This window comes from Palaemon carinicauda, chromosome 20 (genome assembly GCF_036898095.1).
Source record: "Palaemon carinicauda isolate YSFRI2023 chromosome 20, ASM3689809v2, whole genome shotgun sequence".
Taxonomy (NCBI): domain Eukaryota; kingdom Metazoa; phylum Arthropoda; class Malacostraca; order Decapoda; family Palaemonidae; genus Palaemon; species Palaemon carinicauda.
In genome coordinates, this window is record NC_090744.1 from 42,733,302 (window position 1) to 42,756,620 (window position 23,319).

General features: G+C 44.4%; 1 protein-coding gene across 2 annotated transcripts in view; it reads right to left on the reverse strand.

The window, feature by feature from the left end:
* The window catches only part of LOC137660306 (pre-mRNA-splicing factor SPF27-like), a 97,601-nt gene that overhangs the window by 56,995 nt on the left and 17,287 nt on the right, over positions 1–23,319 (reverse strand). For both annotated transcript variants that reach the window (XM_068395102.1, XM_068395101.1), the window contains exon 2: positions 17,746–17,902. In XM_068395102.1, coding sequence (XP_068251203.1) covers positions 17,746–17,820 — 75 coding nt within the window. In that variant the 5' untranslated portion in view covers positions 17,821–17,902. The remainder of the gene's footprint in view (positions 1–17,745; positions 17,903–23,319) is intronic.

Below are 23,319 nucleotides of genomic sequence, written 5' to 3' on the forward strand. Positions count from 1 at the left end.
GTGCATTTGGGATAGTTGAATGAAACCAACCTTGTGAGACTTTTCGTTGTTCAACCACTGGGAAAGATTGTCCCATACTTCCTCCTCCTCCTCTGGGCTAAGGTAGGAACAGAGAGCGGTGGCTGCTAACCAGTGACACTTCAGACATTACTGAGATGATCGCTGGTTGAGGAAAGAGTTTCTCAAAAGAAAGATACCTCAGAAGACATTGCCACAACAGAGTCGGGAGTTCTGGCTTAAATAAGAACGATTACGTTACCTTACTGAGCGATCTTGTGAAGGAAAGACTGTAACTACTGCTATGTCAGTATGGCCCGGTACTTCATCCTCTGCATTGGCATGAGACTACTTTCCACTATTTCCCATCACAACAAAAAAGGAGCAGTCTATTTTGAACCTGAAACAACTGCCTCTCAGAAGAGGCCAGGACCCGCCAGTAATTAAGATACTGTACTTCAATGGACGTGTTCCGTTCAAAAGGGGCCTAGCTCAGACAAGAGCGAAAACTAACCTGAACACTTGGGGGTAGCAGTGGACAGTTCAGAGCCCAAGACTTTGAACTGGCACACTACTTACTCATGGATGTAGTGAAGGTACTTTTGTAGGACTGAAGGATAGGCATATGGAAATAAACATCCTTCAGATCCATTTGAAGCATAAGTCTTCCTTTCTAATGGCAGACTGTACAACTTATTGTCTTCTATGTTGAACACAGTTACATGAACCAACTTTTTCAGTGGCTAGAGGTCGATGACTAGTCTCCAGCCTCTGGTAGATTTTTCCACCGGGAAAAACAAACTGTAGAACTCAGGACAGCCCTTGAGAATGACATTGAGCAGACTCTTCTCCTCCATAGCTTTCACCTCTGCTGCCAAGGCTAGATCTTCCAGGAATTTTGGAGGCACACTCTGGAACACCATAAGAATGCAAGTGAGTGGATGTTAGATCTTCAAAGGGTAATGGCATCAGTCCCTAAGTACAGTACCTCTATATTCTACTGCTCTGATCCATGTTGCTGTCACCTAGCAAAATGGTGTGACAGGCATCCCCCCCCTTATGGCAGCTGGAGGAGGGGACTGCAGACTTCAATGTCTCTTTCCTTCCTTCTTACCTCTACTGCCCTCCTGCATTGGCCAGGCAAAGCATGATAGGGTAGAACACTTGTCTGTGCATTTCTTTTAGGAAGAAGCAACTGAAGATCCCGATTGTGCTTTTCAATCTGATCCTGATGGTGTAGCAGACGGTCTTGGCACAGCCACCTTCAAAGGGTCCACTGGTTAGCTGTTTGTTGGGCCAGAAAGGTAACTGCCTTTCCACCAAACACCATGAGTCTGCTGTAATGTAGTTCTCCAAAGAGTCAGGAGTTGATAACCCTGTTATACATATTTATGAAATACATCACAAAGCCTGACCACTGGTCAAGCTGCGAGACTGATTGGAGGGAGGTCATAGCAAAAGACTTCATAGCTGCCGAATCAGAAGCCGAGAGGCAGAGCTTACTGATGTGAGTTTCTCCAAAGCAAGACTTACTGTAAGTACACACACTGACAGGTTAACCTAAAAAGATAATGATGCGGAAGACTCCGGCACGTACAACCTTCGCTGTCTTAAGAGTGCGGGGAAGGGTGGGGAATACTTTACTTTCCTTACTTTAAGGGCTGCTTATCTGGTCCTGTACAGCAGGGGAACCCTACTCTCTTGTCCTTCTCCGAGGAAACGAGATGTCTATTAACTGTTACCACTTTCGAGATCACCGCTGTTCCCAAGTAAGGAAAGGATACACTACTTTACTGAGTCTAGTGATGCGATCCCCAATGGAAAAGGCTCTGAATGCTGTTGTATCTATCAGCATTCCCAGGTACTCTGTCTTCTGCTTGAGCACAGGACTGGCCTTTTCTCGACTAACCATAATGCATGGATTGTGGCAAATGGAGAGGAACTTGTACTGATACTGAAGAAGCTTTCCCAAGGAGGACAGAATCATTCAATCATCCAATTATCTAAGGAGACATATGCCACTGGCATGCGGCCAAGCCAAGACGAGTGTGAACACTACTGACTGTAAACTCTTGAGGGGCGGTACATAGTCTAAAACACATAACCTTGAACTGAAATACCTTCCCCACAATGACCAACCAGAGGAACTTAGAGGACGACCAATGGATTGGTAACTGAAAATAGGTGTATTTCAGGTCGAGAGACATCATTAAGTAATTTCTTCTGATGGCAGCTCATACGATGCTCAATACCTCCATCTTGAATGTTGTCTGCAACACAAACTCATTTAAAGGGGAGAGGCTGAGGACTGGTCTCCTGGCCCGAGTTGATTTCTCCACTAGGAACTGATGACTGTAAAAGCCTGGAGAACTGTCCAGTACTCTGCAGTGAGCTTTTTTCCAGCATTTCCCTCACTACTGCCTGAAGATCAAAGCCCTTTTCTCAAGTTGGGAGGTACAGTGTGGACACCATCAGAATCCAAGTGAGGGAAAGACGAGAGCCAATGAATGGGAGGCAGCATCCGTCCCGAAAGATCCAATCCTCGGCCCTGTGATACTATCGCCTTGCCCACCAGCTTGACAGCATGCCCACCACTTATAGCAGTTGAAGAAGGAAACTGCTGACCCTTCCTCTTCTGGCCTGGCTAGAGCAGGAACAGAAAGGTGAATGATTACGAGGGTCTTAAAGAAGAGGTAGGAGCAGACTTAGCTCGTGTAGTCGAGGATAACTTCTTTTAGGCTGACTTCAAAAGGGATTGAGGTTGCTTTTGAGTTCAATTTAGATGTCCCAATACCCATGAAGATGACACCTTGGTGGAATAGGGGGTCCTGACTAGTCTTCCTTCAATTTTCCGTGTCTTCAACTTCCCTGGATTTGAAGAGGGCTGCACTGGGTGAAATTAAGGAATTCTGGAGTGCCAACACCTCCCAATGCCTGACTTGCCTGACAAATATAACCACTACCGAGTCCCTCCAATTGAGCACCCAGTTGGCTGAGAAAGTGATTGCCTTTGCCCCTGACAGAACTTCGTCAGGAAGGGGATCTTGTATCCTTCCTTGAGGACATTGATTATCCAGGAGTCCGCCCCCCTTTGGCTCCACTCTCGCCAAAAATGGATAGCCTGGCTCCCACTAGTGTCTGAAGGTTGCATGTCTCACTTTTATTATTTAGTTTGCTGTCTTGGGAATCTGCGGGCTTGACCTCCAGCAGCAATTCTTTGGGTTCCCCTTGAAGGGGCTCTCCCACGAAAGGGCTGGCGAGTGGGAGGAGCTTCCTTCTGCTTCCTTGCAAGAAAACTACCCGGGAGGACTTTCTTAGCAGTCCTGGAGATAAGATCTTGCGTAGCCTGTTGTGCCAGAGCTGCAGACAAGTCCTTCACTAAGTCCGGAGGGAAGAGATGATTACCCAAAGGAGCAAATAAAAGTTCCGACCTCTGAGCAAGGGTCAAACCTGAGGATAAGAAGGAACATAACATAGCCCTCTTTTTGAGAAAGCCTGCAGTTAAAAGGGCGGAAAGTTCGACAGAGCCATCCCTCACGGCCTTATCCAGACAAGCAATCAGATGCATTTGAGCCTCGTTCTTAAGATCTGTGGCCCCTGCGAGAGCTCCTAGAGTCCAATCCATAAGGCTGAAGACTTCTATTGTTCTAAAATTCCCTTTCAGTAGATGGTCCATCTCGGAAGTGGACCATATAACCTTCGACTTGCTCATGGCTGACCTGCGTGAGGCGTCAACAAGTCAGGAGAAGTCTCCCTGGGAGGAGGCAGGAACTCCCAAACCGAGAACCTCCCGAGTCTCATACCACACGCTAGATCTGGAGGCCAGTCTAGTCGGTGGAAAAGAAAAGGAGGCCATCCCTAGATCTTTCTTCTTGGACGTCCATTGGTTGAGAGTAGAGAAAGCTCTCTTAACCAATCTAGCAAGAACCATCTTCTTAAAGGCGGATGGTTTTCGGGGTTTGCCCTTCAAAAACTGAGAGGGCGGGCTCTGAAGCATAAGCTGAGTAAAGTCCTCTGGGTATAGCGATGTAAGAACAGTCAGTAACTTCTTAAGGTCAGCTGCCTGCAGCGTATCCTGGGATTCCTTCTCTAAACCTTCGGCTAAGGGAATATCGATCCCCCGAGTCGAATGGGTAGGAGACAAAACCGCGTCATCCTGTCGGTTATCGTCTTCCACAATAATGTCATCCTGTTGTGAAGGAACATCGTGCAGGATACTATCCATTTGCGAGGAAGCGTCACGCTTGCGTCCCGCATGTCTTGAAGGAGAGTTAGGTTCAAGTGCTTCCAGCATAAGTCCGTCATGCAGTAAGGAAACGTCAACATCATGACCCGCATGCTGCAAGGTAAAGTCTTGCTCGCGTGCGTCCCGCATGCTGTATGTTAACAGCGTGACGCGAGGAAGCGGTCGCTGTGCGTCCAGAAAGTCGCGAAGGAGAGACAACAACCTGTCTATCATGCTGTGGTGACAAGTCCTGACTGCATGCGTCCAGGCTGCCGTGAGGTCCCAGCGTGCTGCATGCGTCCAGCATGCTGTTGACGCGAGGAGGCGTAAGAAGCGCGTCATGCGAACAACTACTTGTCTATCATGCTGTGGAGACAAAACCTGACTGCATGCGTCCAGGTTGTCGTGAGCTTCCAGAGTGTTGTATGCATCCAGAATGCCGCGAAGGAGCGTCCACAACCCTGTCGCTTCCTGTAACGCGTCCCGATCGCTGCGAGGGAGCGTTGGTGAGCGCAGGAGAACTTCCCTGTCCGGTAACGCCTTGGTTAGCAGCAGCTCCTTTCTTTGGCCTGTTAACGTCTTTTAGTTCCTTTAAACGAGCCTCCTCTGTTCGAGAATTGTATGCGTTAAACAGGGACGAAATCGACCTCTTCAGCTAAGACAGATCTGACACTTGCGGTGCGCCGTGTGCGTGCTGCAAGGGAGTGTCGCAATTCTTATCGCTGGTTGAACGTAAACTGATCGCCTCAAGGGATTGTCAACCATTGTCGGGTGACCACCAGGGAAAAGTCCTTGTGACATTTCCCAATCTGGGGGAGGGGGAGAAGCGTGTAGATAAGTAAACTGATCACCCTCTTCCTCCGACAAACTAAGTGCCTGACGCAATTGAAGGGGAGGTTGGAAGGGAAGCTCGGTCCGACGAGACGCCCGGCGTAGCAAGGGAGGAAAGGACGCTCGGCTTCTTAGGCGACTTCTTCGCCGCCGCCGCCTTTTTGGTGCTATACCGCACCCACTGCACCTCATTCCACGACTCGCACTCCGGACACGTTGCGGAAGGGGAACAAACGCTGCCCCTGCACGAGGAACACAAGGAGTGCGGGTCAACTTCGGGCTTCGAGAGGAACGCTCCACATGATTTACCGGCCATAGGCCCAGGACAACAGCGGGGATGCTCCATGAGGCAGGAGAAAGCACTACGAGACACAAGCACGCACAGGGAAAGCACAAGGGGACCTCGTGGATACCGCGTGAGACACTATTTCCCATCACAACAAAAAAGGAGCAGTCTATTTTGAACCTGAAACAACTGCCTCTCAGAAGAGGCCAGGACCCGCCAGTAATTAAGATACTGTACTTCAATGGACGTGTTCCGTTCAAAAGGGGCCTAGCTCAGACAAGAGCGAAAACTAACCTGAACACTTGGGGGTAGCAGTGGACAGTTCAGAGCCCAAGACTTTGAACTGGCACACTACTTACTCATGGATGTAGTGAAGGTACTTTTGTAGGACTGAAGGATAGGCATATGGAAATAAACATCCTTCAGATCCATTTGAAGCATAAGTCTTCCTTTCTAATGGCAGACTGTACAACTTATTGTCTTCTATGTTGAACACAGTTACATGAACCAACTTTTTCAGTGGCTAGAGGTCGATGACTAGTCTCCAGCCTCTGGTAGATTTTTCCACCGGGAAGAACAAACTGTAGAACTCAGGACAGCCCTTGAGAATGACATTGAGCAGACTCTTCTCCTCCATAGCTTTCACCTCTGCTGCCAAGGCTAGATCTTCCAGGAATTTTGGAGGCACACTCTGGAACACCATAAGAATGCAAGTGAGTGGATGTTAGATCTTCAAAGGGTAATGGCATCAGTCCCTAAGTACAGTACCTCTATATTCTACTGCTCTGATCCATGTTGCTGTCACCTAGCAAAATGGTGTGACAGGCATCCCCCCCATATGGCAGCTGGAGGAGGGGACTGCAGACTTCAATGTCTCTTTCCTTCCTTCTTACCTCTACTGCCCTCCTGCATTGGCCAGGCAAAGCATGATAGGGTAGAACACTTGTCTGTGCATTTCTTTTAGGAAGAAGCAACTGAAGATCCCGATTGTGCTTTTCAATCTGATCCTGATGGTGTAGCAGACGGTCTTGGCACAGCCACCTTCAAAGGGTCCACTGGTTAGCTGTTTGTTGGGCCAGAAAGGTAACTGCCTTTCCACCAAACACCATGAGTCTGCTGTAATGTAGTTCTCCAAAGAGTCAGGAGTTGATAACCCTGTTATACATATTTATGAAATACATCACAAAGCCTGACCACTGGTCAAGCTGCGAGACTGATTGGAGGGAGGTCATAGCAAAAGACTTCATAGCTGCCGAATCAGAAGCCGAGAGGCAGAGCTTACTGATGTGAGTTTCTCCAAAGCAAGACTTACTGCAAGTACACACACTGACAGGTTAACCTAAAAAGATAATGATGCGGAAGACTCCGGCACGTACAACCTTCGCTGTCTTAAGAGTGCGGGGAAGGGTGGGGAATACTTTACTTTCCTTACTTTAAGGGCTGCTTATCTGGTCCTGTACAGCAGGGGAACCCTACTCTCTTGTCCTTCTCCGAGGAAACGAGATGTCTATTAACTGTTACCACTTTCGAGATCACCGCTGTTCCCAAGTAAGGAAAGGATACACTACTTTACTGAGTCTAGTGATGCGATCCCCAATGGAAAAGGCTCTGAATGCTGTTGTATCTATCAGCATTCCCAGGTACTCTGTCTTCTGCTTGAGCACAGGACTGGCCTTTTCTCGACTAACCATAATGCATGGATTGTGGCAAATGGAGAGGAACTTGTACTGATACTGAAGAAGCTTTCCCAAGGAGGACAGAATCATTCAATCATCCAATTATCTAAGGAGACATATGCCACTGGCATGCGGCCAAGCCAAGACGAGTGTGAACACTACTGACTGTAAACTCTTGAGGGGCGGTACATAGTCTAAAACACATAACCTTGAACTGAAATACCTTCCCCACAATGACCAACCAGAGGAACTTAGAGGACGACCAATGGATTGGTAACTGAAAATAGGTGTATTTCAGGTCGAGAGACATCATTAAGTAATTTCTTCTGATGGCAGCTCATACGATGCTCAATACCTCCATCTTGAATGTTGTCTGCAACACAAACTCATTTAAAGGGGAGAGGCTGAGGACTGGTCTCCTGGCCCGAGTTGATTTCTCCACTAGGAACTGATGACTGTAAAAGCCTGGAGAACTGTCCAGTACTCTGCAGTGAGCTTTTTTCCAGCATTTCCCTCACTACTGCCTGAAGATCAAAGCCCTTTTCTCAAGTTGGGAGGTACAGTGTGGACACCATCAGAATCCAAGTGAGGGAAAGACGAGAGCCAATGAATGGGAGGCAGCATCCGTCCCGAAAGATCCAATCCTCGGCCCTGTGATACTATCGCCTTGCCCACCAGCTTGACAGCATGCCCACCACTTATAGCAGTTGAAGAAGGAAACTGCTGACCCTTCCTCTTCTGGCCTGGCTAGAGCAGGAACAGAAAGGTGAATGATTACGAGGGTCTTAAAGAAGAGGTAGGAGCAGACTTAGCTCGTGTAGTCGAGGATAACTTCTTTTAGGCTGACTTCAAAAGGGATTGAGGTTGCTTTTGAGTTCAATTTAGATGTCCCAATACCCATGAAGATGACACCTTGGTGGAATAGGGGGTCCTGACTAGTCTTCCTTCAATTTTCCGTGTCTTCAACTTCCCTGGATTTGAAGAGGGCTGCACTGGGTGAAATTAAGGAATTCTGGAGTGCCAACACCTCCCAATGCCTGACTTGCCTGACAAATATAACCACTACCGAGTCCCTCCAATTGAGCACCCAGTTGGCTGAGAAAGTGATTGCCTTTGCCCCTGACAGAACTTCGTCAGGAAGGGGATCTTGTATCCTTCCTTGAGGACATTGATTATCCAGGAGTCCGCCCCCCTTTGGCTCCACTCTCGCCAAAAATGGATAGCCTGGCTCCCACTAGTGTCTGAAGGTTGCATGTCTCACTTTTATTATTTAGTTTGCTGTCTTGGGAATCTGCGGGCTTGACCTCCAGCAGCAATTCTTTGGGTTCCCCTTGAAGGGGCTCTCCCACGAAAGGGCTGGCGAGTGGGAGGAGCTTCCTTCTGCTTCCTTGCAAGAAAACTACCCGGGAGGACTTTCTTAGCAGTCCTGGAGATAAGATCTTGCGTAGCCTGTTGTGCCAGAGCTGCAGACAAGTCCTTCACTAAGTCCGGAGGGAAGAGATGATTACCCAAAGGAGCAAATAAAAGTTCCGACCTCTGAGCAAGGGTCAAACCTGAGGATAAGAAGGAACATAACATAGCCCTCTTTTTGAGAAAGCCTGCAGTTAAAAGGGCGGAAAGTTCGACAGAGCCATCCCTCACGGCCTTATCCAGACAAGCAATCAGATGCATTTGAGCCTCGTTCTTAAGATCTGTGGCCCCTGCGAGAGCTCCTAGAGTCCAATCCATAAGGCTGAAGACTTCTATTGTTCTAAAATTCCCTTTCAGTAGATGGTCCATCTCGGAAGTGGACCATATAACCTTCGACTTGCTCATGGCTGACCTGCGTGAGGCGTCAACAAGTCAGGAGAAGTCTCCCTGGGAGGAGGCAGGAACTCCCAAACCGAGAACCTCCCGAGTCTCATACCACACGCTAGATCTGGAGGCCAGTCTAGTCGGTGGAAAAGAAAAGGAGGCCATCCCTAGATCTTTCTTCTTGGACGTCCATTGGTTGAGAGTAGAGAAAGCTCTCTTAACCAATCTAGCAAGAACCATCTTCTTAAAGGCGGATGGTTTTCGGGGTTTGCCCTTCAAAAACTGAGAGGGCGGGCTCTGAAGCATAAGCTGAGTAAAGTCCTCTGGGTATAGCGATGTAAGAACAGTCAGTAACTTCTTAAGGTCAGCTGCCTGCAGCGTATCCTGGGATTCCTTCTCTAAACCTTCGGCTAAGGGAATATCGATCCCCCGAGTCGAATGGGTAGGAGACAAAACCGCGTCATCCTGTCGGTTATCGTCTTCCACAATAATGTCATCCTGTTGTGAAGGAACATCGTGCAGGATACTATCCATTTGCGAGGAAGCGTCACGCTTGCGTCCCGCATGTCTTGAAGGAGAGTTAGGTTCAAGTGCTTCCAGCATAAGTCCGTCATGCAGTAAGGAAACGTCAACATCATGACCCGCATGCTGCAAGGTAAAGTCTTGCTCGCGTGCGTCCCGCATGCTGTATGTTAACAGCGTGACGCGAGGAAGCGGTCGCTGTGCGTCCAGAAAGTCGCGAAGGAGAGACAACAACCTGTCTATCATGCTGTGGTGACAAGTCCTGACTGCATGCGTCCAGGCTGCCGTGAGGTCCCAGCGTGCTGCATGCGTCCAGCATGCTGTTGACGCGAGGAGGCGTAAGAAGCGCGTCATGCGAACAACTACTTGTCTATCATGCTGTGGAGACAAAACCTGACTGCATGCGTCCAGGTTGTCGTGAGCTTCCAGAGTGTTGTATGCATCCAGAATGCCGCGAAGGAGCGTCCACAACCCTGTCGCTTCCTGTAACTCGTCCCGATCGCTGCGAGGGAGCGTTGGTGAGCGCAGGAGAACTTCCCTGTCCGGTAACGCCTTGGTTAGCAGCAGCTCCTTTCTTTGGCCTGTTAACGTCTTTTAGTTCCTTTAAACGAGCCTCCTCTGTTCGAGAATTGTATGCGTTAAACAGGGACGAAATCGACCTCTTCAGCTAAGACAGATCTGACACTTGCGGTGCGCCGTGTGCGTGCTGCAAGGGAGTGTCGCAATTCTTATCGCTGGTTGAACGTAAACTGATCGCCTCAAGGGATTGTCAACCATTGTCGGGTGACCACCAGGGAAAAGTCCTTGTGACATTTCCCAATCTGGGGGAGGGGGAGAAGCGTGTAGATAAGTAAACTGATCACCCTCTTCCTCCGACAAACTAAGTGCCTGACGCAATTGAAGGGGAGGTTGGAAGGGAAGCTCGGTCCGACGAGACGCCCGGCGTAGCAAGGGAGGAAAGGACGCTCGGCTTCTTAGGCGACTTCTTCGCCGCCGCCGCCTTCTTGGTGCTATACCGCACCCACTGCACCTCATTCCACGACTCGCACTCCGGACACGTTGCGGAAGGGGAACAAACGCTGCCCCTGCACGAGGAACACAAGGAGTGCGGGTCAACTTCGGGCTTCGAGAGGAACGCTCCACATGATTTACCGGCCATAGGCCCAGGACAACAGCGGGGATGCTCCATGAGGCAGGAGAAAGCACTATGAGACACAAGCACGCACAGGGAAAGCACAAGGGGACCTCGTGGATACCGCGTGAGACACAAAGGGGTCGGGGACACACAAAGTCACACTGGAATTAGGAGAGTGGCGAGATGATATCGCGACGCGACCAGAGAACTTACTGGAGGTCGAGACCTGAGCAAGCATGCTCTCTGACCCGGGGTTAGCCTCAGGGCGCGTATCACTCCGCCTGAGGTTACCCCTCCTAGAAAATGGGTTTAGGGTCGGATGGAAAGGAGATCCCAGAAACTCTTAAGAAAGTAGTTCGAGGTAAGTACTTCGTGTTGGAACAAATACAAATTATCTACGAATTTGTCATTTGTTCCGTAACTGGAATACAAACCTACGCTATTTATTTAGGGGTGACTCACCCATTAGGAAGGGTGGACGTCACTGCCAATCTGGCTTTTGGCTTTACCCAGGGCCTCCTTATCTGAGTATATTAGTACTCAAAATAAGGAGTTCCTGCGCCTCGCTAAAACCTTGCTACGCAAGGTCCGCGGCCTACGCAAGCTGTGTGTTGAGATATTTAGAAGTGTGACTGTCCAGGTAAAGTTATTCCGAGTCTTTTTGTAGGAAAAACTGTTGTAACCAAGACTTTCCCAATACCACGTCGTCAGGGTATGGGGACGCAACAGTATTAGCTTAATACTAGGTACATAAAGGAGCATGGTTTACCTGCAGTGATTTGAGGTCAGCTTATGCAGAGAACCCAGGATGCTGCTTTCCCCACGAGAGGGGAGGATGAAGAAAATAAAAAGAGCCAGTCAAACCTTTTCATTCACGCAAACTAAAACCGGGTAACAGTGCCCTCAACCTTCTGCTACTTGTCCAATAAGGAGCTTGAGGTATACAACCAGCTGTTGTGCAGCCATCACAGGACTGATAGAGATCGTATTGAGTTCCTGTGGGTCACGTCTTGCAGGAGATAGGTTGTGAAAGTCACATGGAGCATTCCCACCCTTGCTTGTAGAACCTGCACCACAGAGTAATCTGCTTAGAAGGGCCAGGGGCATAGCTATGCCCCTAACATCGTGGGTCGACGTGTTGGATGAGGATCTGGATTCAGAGCGTAATTGATGATTCTGTGAATCCAGCAGAGATGATATTTTGGTGATCCTCCTCTTGTCTCTCCCAGTGCTGACGACAAGAGAAGGGACCCAGGTGGGCTGTTGCCATTCTCTTGAGGTAGAGCTGCAAAACTCACCCCCGGTACAGTAACAGATGATCTGGATCGTTAGTTACTGTGTGGAGACTTGTTGTCTAGGATCCGTCACCTCTGGAGACTGTCTCGCAACAAACTCAGAGACGAAACTGAACGTTGCCTTTCACCCTTCTCATGAATGGGTGATGTCGAAAGAGAGACCATGAAGTTCCTTGACTCATTTGGCCACTGTCAAAGTGTGTAGGAACGCTATCTTCTTGTCACGTAGACATCGTTTGAAACCCCTCTTGGAGGTCATGTAAGTGACCTCTGCCTGCTGGTTCGCCTGGGAATGCATGCTGTCTCAGCTTCCACCGGCGACAGGATTTTGTCACCGTGTCAATCTGCAAAGGGTTTCTTTCTGTCACCTCATTGTTCTTACAGATTGCTTGGGAGAGCAACAGCCAGGAGACGAAGGCCTTCCGGATAAGCATCTGGTTAAAGACAAAACGGACTACTACCTCGATACCCCTAGGACACGTGGCATCTCCCCATGGACGCCATGTGCCACGACTGGCGGTGTGCCAAGTCTGGTAGTTAGTCGGGTTAGAGCCGCTGTAAAATTAAAAGGGCTCGTAATTACTCCATTGTTCAAGACCACCACCATAAGAACTTTGTGTAAAATTATACTTGGTTTTTTGAAGTACTGTAGACATATGAAGTGTGAGTAACAATAGTTGATTTTATGTGACTGTATTTTCGTCTCCTCGCTGCTTGTGCGCCCAAGAATAGTATTTTGATGTTTAACCCTGGATAGGTACGGTGGGTCGTTTGCGACCCCGAGCGTCAAAAAAAAACAGGTTTTTCTCACGTGACTAACCCCTGTGACTGAATTTGTGGGTGATCGAACTGCAGGAGGTGTCTCCCCTACACGCTCTAGTAGTGTCCAGATGTGCATTGCTGTAGCTGTACTCCTTCCCCGATTTCTGAGACGCGTCGGGGTCGTTCGCGTCCGAGTTTACCCTTCTGAGGTAGTTTGCATAATTATCAAAGTTATTACGTATTATGAAATTGTCGTAGAATGGTGCAACTTGTATAGGTTATCAGTTGTGGAAAGTCTTGGTGGATTGTTTGGCTACCATGTGCATGTTTTTTTTTTTAGTTAAAATGTCGTTCATCACCACGAGGACCATTTTACCGCGAGTGCCCCTTTTTCATTTTTTTTCATTTTTTTGCCAAGTCATTTTTCCATAAGATATTGCCAAATAGTGTCGTAAAACTTTTGCTTGTTTAGTGTTGGAAAGTGTGTCTAGATGATCTGGCTACCCATGCATGACTTTGTTTTTGTCAGATACGACGTAGTTATTGGTATATTGGGTATTTAACTGCGGTTACCAATTTCCGTTTTTTTTTCAATATTTGTAAAAATTACTACGTAGTAAGGAATTGCTGTATATTATTCATTTTTTTTTCATGTTTATGTGTTAGAAAGTGTGCCTTGATGGTTGGGCTAACACGTGCATGTCTTTTTTTTTATCTGAGATGTCGTATATTAGAATGTCGGGCATTTTACCGCGAGTGTCCCTTTTTAATTTTTTTTAATTTTTTTGCCAAGTCATTTTTCCGTAAGATATTGCGAAATAGTGTCGTAAAACTTTTGCTTTTTTAATGTTGGAAAGTGTGTCTAGATGATCTGGCTACCCATGCGTGATTTTGTTTTTGTCAGATACGACGTAGTTATTGGTATATTGGGTATTTAACTGCGGTTGCCAATTTCTGTTTTTTTTTCAATATTTGTAAAAATTTACTACGTAGTAAGGAATTGCCGTATATTATTGATTTTTTTTTCATGTTTATGTGTTAGAAAGTGTGCCTTGATGGTTGGGCTAACACGTGCATGTCTTTTTTTTTATCTGAGATGCCGTATATTAGAATGTTGGGCATTTTTCCGCGAGTGCCCCTTTTTATTTGTTTTGCATTTTTTTGCTTAGTCATGTTACCGTAAGGAATTGGCAAGTAGTGTCGCAAAACTTATATTTTTATAGTGTTGGAAAGTGTTTCTAGATGATCTGGCTACCCATGCCTATTTTTTTTTTAGCCAGATATGGCGTATATATAAGTATGTGTTCGATTTTCCTGTGATTGCCATTTTTTCGTTTTTTCCCATTTCTTTCAAAATTACTACGTACTAAGGAACTATCACAGAGTAATATTTCATTTATATGTTTATTTGTCAGAAAATATGCCTTGATGGTTTGCCTAGCACGTGGCTGAAATTTTTTTTTTCTGAAATGCCGTATATTAGAATGGCCATTTTTCCACGAGTGCCCCTTTTTATTTGTTTTGCATTTTTTTGCTTAGTCATGTTACCGTAAGGAATTGGCAAGTAGTGTCGCAAAACTTATATTTTTATAGTGTTGGAAAGTGTTTCTAAATGATCTGGCTACCCATGCCTATCTTTTTTTTAGCCAGATATGGCGTATATATAGGTATGTGTTCGATTTTCCGGTGATTGCCCTTTTTTCGTTTTTTCCCAATTCTTTCAAAATTACTACGTACTAAGGAACTATCACAGAGTAATGATTCCTCTAGATGTTTATTTGTCGGAAAATTTTGTTTACTTTTTTTTTGATTGAATATCATCAAATTTTTTTAGCTAAAATATTGTTTTACATTTTTTTTTTTCGATTTTATTTCCCTTCAAAAAAAATTTTTTGGGTCAGAATTTTAATTTTATAGTCGTAAAATAATCGACAATTATCCAGCAACCCACCATACAATTTTTATGCATATCCAATAATAATTAGATTAGTAAATAACACGAAATTGACATACCCTTCCTACATTTCAAGTGGCAGATTAGGGAGTCTGAGTCAGTGTGGTTGGCGGCCATTTTGTGGACATATCCGAAGCGTAAGCTGCCCTATCTATATATATTCTTGTTCCCTATAGAATTTGTGATATTTTGGTATATTTTTACCTGCATAAATATCATATTATATATTAAATATATGTATTTTTTTACGAAATTTCCAAGTACTCAAAAAATTACCTTTAGATATGGCCCCTGATATAAATGTAATTTACAAAATAATGAAGATTTTTTTACATATTTCTATTTTAGGATAACATATGTTTATTCCCTAAAAAAATTAGCCACTTCCTATTTCATTTGGGTACCCAAAAAAATTCATGAAATTTGGACAATTTTTTTTGGCCAAAAAAAGTTACCCTTTTTTTCTCATTTCAGATCTTCACCTCCATGGGTCTGACTTCATCCAAAATACATCAAGATGTGTCCTAAACATTCAAGAATCAATTCCTAAAAGGATTTGTGTATATATGTATAAACTTTTTTTTTATGAATTTTTATGTCAGGTCTTTTTTTTTTCTACTTAATTTTTTAAAATATTTATAATAAATAGTTTTTCTGCAGATGAGTAGTATTTATCTTTACAGTTGTTTTAAGCATTCATTGAAGTTTTTTTTTGGCAAAAGAAAAAAGGAGGTTACTGCAAAAACTGATTTTTCAAGAATTTTTTTTGGCGTCGGGGTCGTTCGCGTCCGAGTATACCCTTAAAGGGGTGTCCGAGGACCGTACCTATCCAGGGTTAAAAATGTAAAGGAGCATTTATCAACATTGTGAAAAGAAAGACACTTTGCTGAATTTTCAGGTAACTTAAGTGTGCTCAAGAAACTATGTATTGTAACTTATTACTTAAATACAATAAGTTGAATCACAGCCTCACAAATGTCTCATCCCGCTTTCTGAAAATTTATTTTGTTTTAAATTGTCGGTAACTTGACATTATAAACCAGGTAAAATTTTGTTGCCTGGTGAAGTGGAACGTAGGGAGGTCTCCTTAGAGACCGGAGAACTCGAACCATGTTCCGAAAGGGAGGTCTCAATTCCGACTGGGAATTTGTTGCATCAGTTTTGATGCTGACTGTACCATTGAAAGGGTCACAGAATACCTTGTCCTTGGGTTGTGGTCACTCAAGGAGTACCTAGAGGTACCAGGCAATGGAGTTGACTCCCTAACTCACAAGGGTTCCGAGTCCTGCTTCGTGCCGAGTGATTATATATAATGAAGTTCTTCTTCAAGAATGTTGCCTTGTATGATGATTGTGAGAGGAACAATCACAAAAAGCCCTAGTGTGACATGGCATAATACTGGGAAATCAAACACATGACATGATGGGCCATGTCGAAGGCCTAAAACCTTGAGAAAGACCTCTCAAAAGGTGTGTGTGATGACCTACCTATGCGTGCAAATCTAGAGTGTGGGGATCCAGCACGTAACGTTCTGGTTCAAAGAGATTTCATGTGTGGAGAACTATTGCATATAGTTTAGTTTCATGAAGATTCCACGCATGAAGGACTGATGCGTAAGGATCCAGCGAGTGCGGATCCAGCACGTACAGTATGAGGGACTCAGAGTGTAAGGTTCTAGCATGTAGGGGTCCAGTGTGGGAAACCTAGTACTGTACTGTATGTGAATCTCTAGCTGTGACATAGCCCTGAAATGGGGATTTCTTGCGTGAGCCCCTTGCATGTGGGGACCTTACAGGTAGACACCAGGCATGTGGGAACCTAGGATGAGAAGATCTACTGTCTCTAGCCTTACTAGCAGATGACCGTACACTCTCACGTGCGCGTAGAGGGTGATTGTGTGCGTGACTGTGAGCGTAGACATGGATGAGACCTTGCGCATATGGAATACTATATGTGTGAAATGTAAGGTTGTGGAGACAAATGTGAATGGATAGGGCTATCCTTCGAAGATGGTACGCGAGGAGAATCCCACGGAGATCTTACGCGTACACCTGTACCTGACCGTGAAGATTTCCTGTATACTCTTTGAGAGTAGTAGTCATAAGGTCTCTCTCATTCTCTGCAATGGCAAGTCCCTGAATTTCATCACCTGACAAAGTGAGAGCATGACGTGTGTCTGCAGCAGGAACAAAAGATATTGTCTCTAAGACAAAGTGCACCCCTTTTGTGACACTAAGTGAAAAAGATGCAAGAACAGGCTGGGCACATGTAAGACGTTTTCTCGTTGCCTTTGGGAGATAAAAGGTCACAGGAGACCAAGCGGCAAAGAACGAGGTCGTTTGCTTCCCTTCTCAGAGGTTATAGTCAAGAATTTCCTGGCCAAAGGTGATGAAACTACAGATGTAGAGGATCAGCGATCATAACTGCCCCTTCAGAAGGCTAATCCTAGAAGGAAGCACATTTTCTGCATAGGGGACACAGGAAGAAGGCACAGCAGCTCTGTTGATGGAATGGCCTCCAATCCTTAGGGCCAGGTCTTTAGCAATCATCAGTGTGGGCTCACTATGAAGCGAAGGGCGGGAAATGCCTCATTTGCTAGGGGAAGAAGATATGGTTGCCTTACCTGCAGCTTGCCCCAAGGGAAGGTTAGAGTCGTCATCCTTCTTCGTGTTTCCACAAGAGGAAGACAAAGATGGAGCAGAAACTTGAGTACTGAAGAGTGAAGAAAGACCCAGTGGCTTTCTTTGATTTTGAGGAAAACCCCGAAGATGAAGAATCTCCCTTTGCCTTCTTCCTCCTCCTGCAGTACTCAGACCACTGCGAAGGAGGCATCTCCCTAAACTCATTACTGCGAAGGAGGCACCTCCCTAAACTCATCACAGTGGGATGACTGCACAGTCATGACCCCTGTAAAGGGCACACAGATGGGAGTCCCCATCAGACATGCTCATGAACTTGCAGCCAGGTATACCTGGGTAGGCCTACATACCTACATTTAGATTCTCCATAATCACTTAACCACAATTACTCTGAAAAGAGAAAGCAAGGATTAGAAAATACAGCCAAGCTTTGTTACCACTGAGAGTATGTCCATATTGCTCAGCCACCGAACTCAAAGAGGCTACTCAGTGTAACTACCGACGCCTTGTTAAATGTTCTAACAACAGAGTTCCAGCTTCACTGAAATCATACTCCCATAAAAGGATAAGGGTTGATATACGAGTAGGAACAACTAAAAATTAACAGAAATTAATAGATAAAACCTTACTGCTTCTCTAACTCCAGGTTCATCATAACCTGTGTCGATATAGGGCAAAGCATCGACAATCACATCATGACTCATCTTTGGAAGTTGTTTATCACTACTTTTCTTAAAGTTGTCAGAGTGCTTCTCTCTTGTGGGCTGCTTCCTATTTCATAAACACCTGAAGTGAAAAATCGAAGTAAATATATGTACCTGTGACATTCAATAGACAATATTGTTTAGATTATACTAAAGTAACCTATCAGGAGATGATCTTAGCCGCAAGAATATTTTAGTTGACATTAAAAACAAAACAATCTGAAATGAGAATTTACTACAGCAAAACTATAAGAATAAGTCAAACAAGGAATGTATGAACTAACAGCAAGATGAAAACATATGTTGTAGTTTTCTCAAACTGCAATAATAAACTCAATATCAACTTTATATATATAAAGAACACTATATCCTGTTTTCACAAACAACTGCTTTCATAGAGCATAGCTAGAGCCACAACTTACCAAAGGGATTTTCCGTAGTCTATATTTATGATAGGCTAGGTCTGAGTTTCTTTGATAAAGAAAAGGTAAACTTTCTAACATGCCTAGTTTGAAGATTGCCTGAGCATTAAACAAAACTTACCATTTTATGTAGTAACTAGTATGATAGCTGGAACACACACACTCTCTCTCTCTCTCTCTCTCTCTCTTGCAAATTACCATATACTGTATACTGTAGTATAACACCTGGTTGATAGCCAGTTGTTAAAGGTTGCACAAACATACACAAACAGAGAGAGAGAGAGAGAGAGAGAGAGAGAGAGAGAGAGAGAGAGAGAGAGAGAGAGAGAGAGAGAGAGAGATACAAGGAGTTACAAAAACAGTCCATCTAAAAAGCAAACTGGACAGCATGAGTTACTAAATGCAGTAGGTAGTAGGTAGTAGGCCGGCCAGGACACCAGCCACCCACTGAGGCACTACCGCTAGAGAGTTATTGGGTCCTTTGACTTGCCAGACAGTGCTACATTGGATGCTTCTCTTTGGTTATGGCATATTTTACGTTTGCCTACATATACACAGAATAATCTGACCCATTTTTTACATATTCTCCTCTGTCCTCATACAATGGACAACTCCGAGATTAGTAAACAATTCTTCTTCACCCAAGGGGTTAACTACTGCACTGTAATTATTCAGTGGCTACTTTCCTCTTGGTAAGGATTAAAGGGATTCTTTGGCTATGGTAAGCAGTTCTTCTAGAAGGACACTCCAAAATCAAACTATTCTTCTCTGGTCTTGGATAGTGCCATAGCCTCTGTACCATGGTCTTTCACTGTCTTGAGGTAGAATTCTCTTTCTTGAGGGTACATTCAGGTACATTATTCTATCTGATTTCTCTTCCTCTTTTTTTTTTTTTTTAAAGTTCTTATGGTTTATTCATGAAATATTTATTTCAATGTTGTTACTATTCTTAAAATATTTTATACATACATACATATACCAAGGCACTTCCCCCAATTTTAGGAGGTAGCCTACATCAAACAAATGAAACAAAAAAGGGGACCTCTCCTCTCTACGTTCCTCCCAGCCTGACAAGGGACTCAACCGAGTTTGACTGGTACTGCTAGGGTGACACAGCCCACCCTCCCCCATTATCCACCACAGATGAAGCTTCATAACGCTGAATCCCCTACTGCTGCTATCTCCGCGGTCATCCAAGGCACCGGAGGATGCAGCAGGGCCTACCGGAACTGCGTCACAATCGCTCGCCATTCATTCCTATTTATAGCACGCTCTCTTGCCTCTCTCACATCTATCCTCTTATCACCCAGAGCTTTCTTCACTCCATTCATCCACCCAAACCTTGGCCTTCCTCTTATACTTCTCTCATCAACTCTTGCATTCATCACCTTCTTTAGCAGACAACCATTTTCCATTCTCTCAACTTGGCCAAACCACCTCAACACATTCATATCCACTCTAGCTGCTAACTCATTTCTTACACCCGTTCTCACCCTCACCACTTCGTTCCTAACCCTATCTACTCAAGATACACCAGCCATACTCCTTAGACACTTCATCTCAAACACATTCAATTTCTGTGTCTCCGTCACTTTTATTCCCACTACTCCGATCCATACATCACAGTTGGTACAATCACTTTCTCATACAGAACTCTCTTTACATTCATGCCCAACCCTCTATTTTTTACTACTCCCTTAACTGCCCCCAACACTTTGCATCCTTCATTCACTCTCTGACGTACATCTGCTTCCACTCCACCATTTGCTGCAACAACAGACCCCAAGTACTTAAACTGATCCACCTCCTCAAGTAACTCTCCATTCAACATGACATTCAACCTCGCACCACCTTCCCTTCCTGAACATCTCATAACCTTACTCTTACACACCCTTCCAAATTCTGTCACTAATTGTCCAAGCTTCTCTTCCTCGTCTGCAACCAGTACAGTATCATCAGCAAAACAACAACTGATTTACCTCCCATTCATGGTCATTCTCGTCTACCAGTTTCAATCCCTGTCCAAGCACTCGAGCATTCACCTCTCTCATCACTCAATCAACATACAAGTTAAACAACCACGGCGACATCACATATCCCTGTCTCAGTCCCACTCTCACCGGAAACCAATCTCTCACTTCATTTCCTATCCTTTCACTGCTTGCAACAACCTTCCACCAACTCCATATAACCTCATCACATTCCACATTGCTTCCCTATCAGCTCTATCATACGCTTTCTCCAGATCCATAAACGCAACATACACCTCCTTACCTTTTGCTAAATATTTCTCGCATATCTGCCTAACTGTAAAAATCTGATTCATGCAACCCCTACCTCTTCTAAGATTGCAGTCCCTGTTTTATCCTTAATCCTTTTAATCAGTACTCTACCATACACTTTTCCAACTACACTCAACAAACTAATACCCCTTGCTCATGCACACCTCCCTTACCTTTATATAGTGGTACAATACACGCACAAACCCAATCTACTGGTACCATTGACAACACAAAACACATATTAAACAATCTCACCAACCATTCAAGTACAGTCACACCCCCTTCCTTCAACATCTCAGCTCTAACACCATCCATACCAGATGCTTTTCCTACTCTCTTTTCATCTAGTGCTCTCCTCACTTCCTCTCTTGTAATCTCTCTCTCACTCTCATCTCCCATCACCGGCACCTCAACACCCGCAACAGCAATTATATCTGCCTCCCTATTATCCTCAACATTCAGTAAACTTCCAAAATATTCCGCCCACTTTTTCCTAGCCTCCTCTCCTTTAACAACCTTCCATTTCCATCTTTCACTGTCTCTTCCATTCTTGAACCAGCCTCCCTTACTCTCTTCACTTCTTTCCAAAACTACTTCTTACTCTCCTCATATGAATGACCCAATCCCTAACCCCACCTCAGGTCAGCTGCCCTCTTTGCCTCACTTACCTTGCGCTTTACTTCCACATTTTTCTCCCTATATCTTTCATACTTCTCTACACTATTACTCTGCAGCCATTCTTCAAAATCCCTCTTTTTCTCTTCCACTTTTACCTTCACTTCTTCATTCCACCATTCACTGCCCTTCCTCATGCTGCCTCCAGCAAACTTCTTGCCACACACATCACTTACAATCCAAACAAAATTTTCTTTTACTAACTTCCACTCCTCCTCTAAATTACCAGTTTCTCTTACTTTCACTTCGTCATATACCATTTTCAACCTTTCTTGATATTTACTTTTTACTCTCGGTTTTATTAGCTCTTCAACCCTCACTTGCTACCTTTTACATCCACCTACTCTATTCCCCCACTCTTTCGCTACAACTAATTTTCCTTCCACCAAAAAATGATAAGACATACCGTTAGCAATACTCCGAAACACGTGCACGTCTTTCAACCTTCCAAACATTCTTTTAGTTATCAACACCTAATCCATTAATGCCCTTTCTACTACTCTTCCATTTGCCACTCTTACCCATGTATACTTATTTTTATCTTTCTTTTCGAAAAAGCTAGAACTTATCACCATCTTTTGCTCAACACATATCTACCAGTCTCTCACCACTCCTATTTTCACCTGGTACGCCATACTTCCCAATGACACCTTCTACCTCTCCCGTGCCCACTCTAGCATTTAAGTCACCCATGAAAACTATATAATTCCTATTTTATATTAATCGTTAATTACTTTTCTTGTAGTTTTCTTATTTCCTTTCCTCACTGGGCTATTTTCCCTATTGGAGCCCTTGAGCTTATAGAATTCTGATTCTCCAATAAGGGTTGTAGCTACGTAAGTAAAAATAATAATAATTTGATTGAGAGTGATCCCATGGTCCGACAGCCAATCAACAGCCACAATACTGATTAGCCTGCTCTGATGGTTTGCGTCTCCTATACCGGCAAATATCATGCCTTGTATGATATCATCTGGGAAAGCAAGGCTCCTCTCCTCACGCTTCCCAAGTTTCGTTTTACATGTAGATGCGTTTCTTTGTCACCTACGGCACCCTAAGCATTTTCTTTCTCCAGACAAGGTAAACAAACTTTATAAGTTGCGTTCTCACTGCTGAACCAAATTTCTGTATTTTTATTTATTAAAGTACATACAGTAATTTACTTTATTAATTCTTAGGCCCATACATGACTACTGTAAAAAAACAAAAACCTTAAAGAGAGAGAGAGAGAGAGAGAGAGAGAGAGAGAGAGAGAGAGAGAGAGAGAGAGAGAGAGAGAGAGAGAGAGAGAGAGAGAGAGAGAGAGAGAGAGAGAGAGAGAGAGAGAGAGAGAGAGAGAGAGAGAGAGAGAGATAGAGAGAGAGAGAGAGAGAGAGAGAGAGAGAGAATCACTTCATTGCACTGTCAATAAGAAAACCATTAAGATCCACATTCTAAGGCATACATTATTTCTAACAGTTTGACTACTCTAGTCATTTTCACACTAAATATACAGAAAAAGCTTTAAAAGCAAAAACTTAAATGAACTAGAGGGGCACTCAGTAGAGTGCAGACCTTCGCCGCGGCAGTTTATTTCTCAACCTTGACTTTATCATGTAGTAATTGGCATGTATTTTCATACACTCAAATATGAACCAAGTTTGAAGCCTGTGACAACGATGTCCAAAATTATCGTTGATTACGTGAATTGGACATTTTGCTCGACTGTGACCTTGACTTTCCAAAATTTAATCACTTCCAGCTTTTTACATAACAATTAATCCCTGCAAGTTTCATTACTCTAAGATTAAAATTGTGGCCAGGAAGCTGTTCATAACCAAACACATACACACACACACACACACACTCAAACAGGGGCAAAAACATAACCACCTTCCAACTTCGTTGGCGGAGGTAATTAACAAGAATTATTCCATAAGAAAGTAATATATAGAATAAGTTTAAAACATGTAAACATACAAGCCTAAAACCAAATGGGTAAAGATAAAAAGATTAACTTTAATAGGTCAAATATAGCAAATATTTTAGTAGTGTAATTTGTTTGTTCCGACACTAATTACAAACCCTTTCGCTCTTTATTAGGGAATATACTTATGGCGAAGCTGGAAGACTAGCCATAA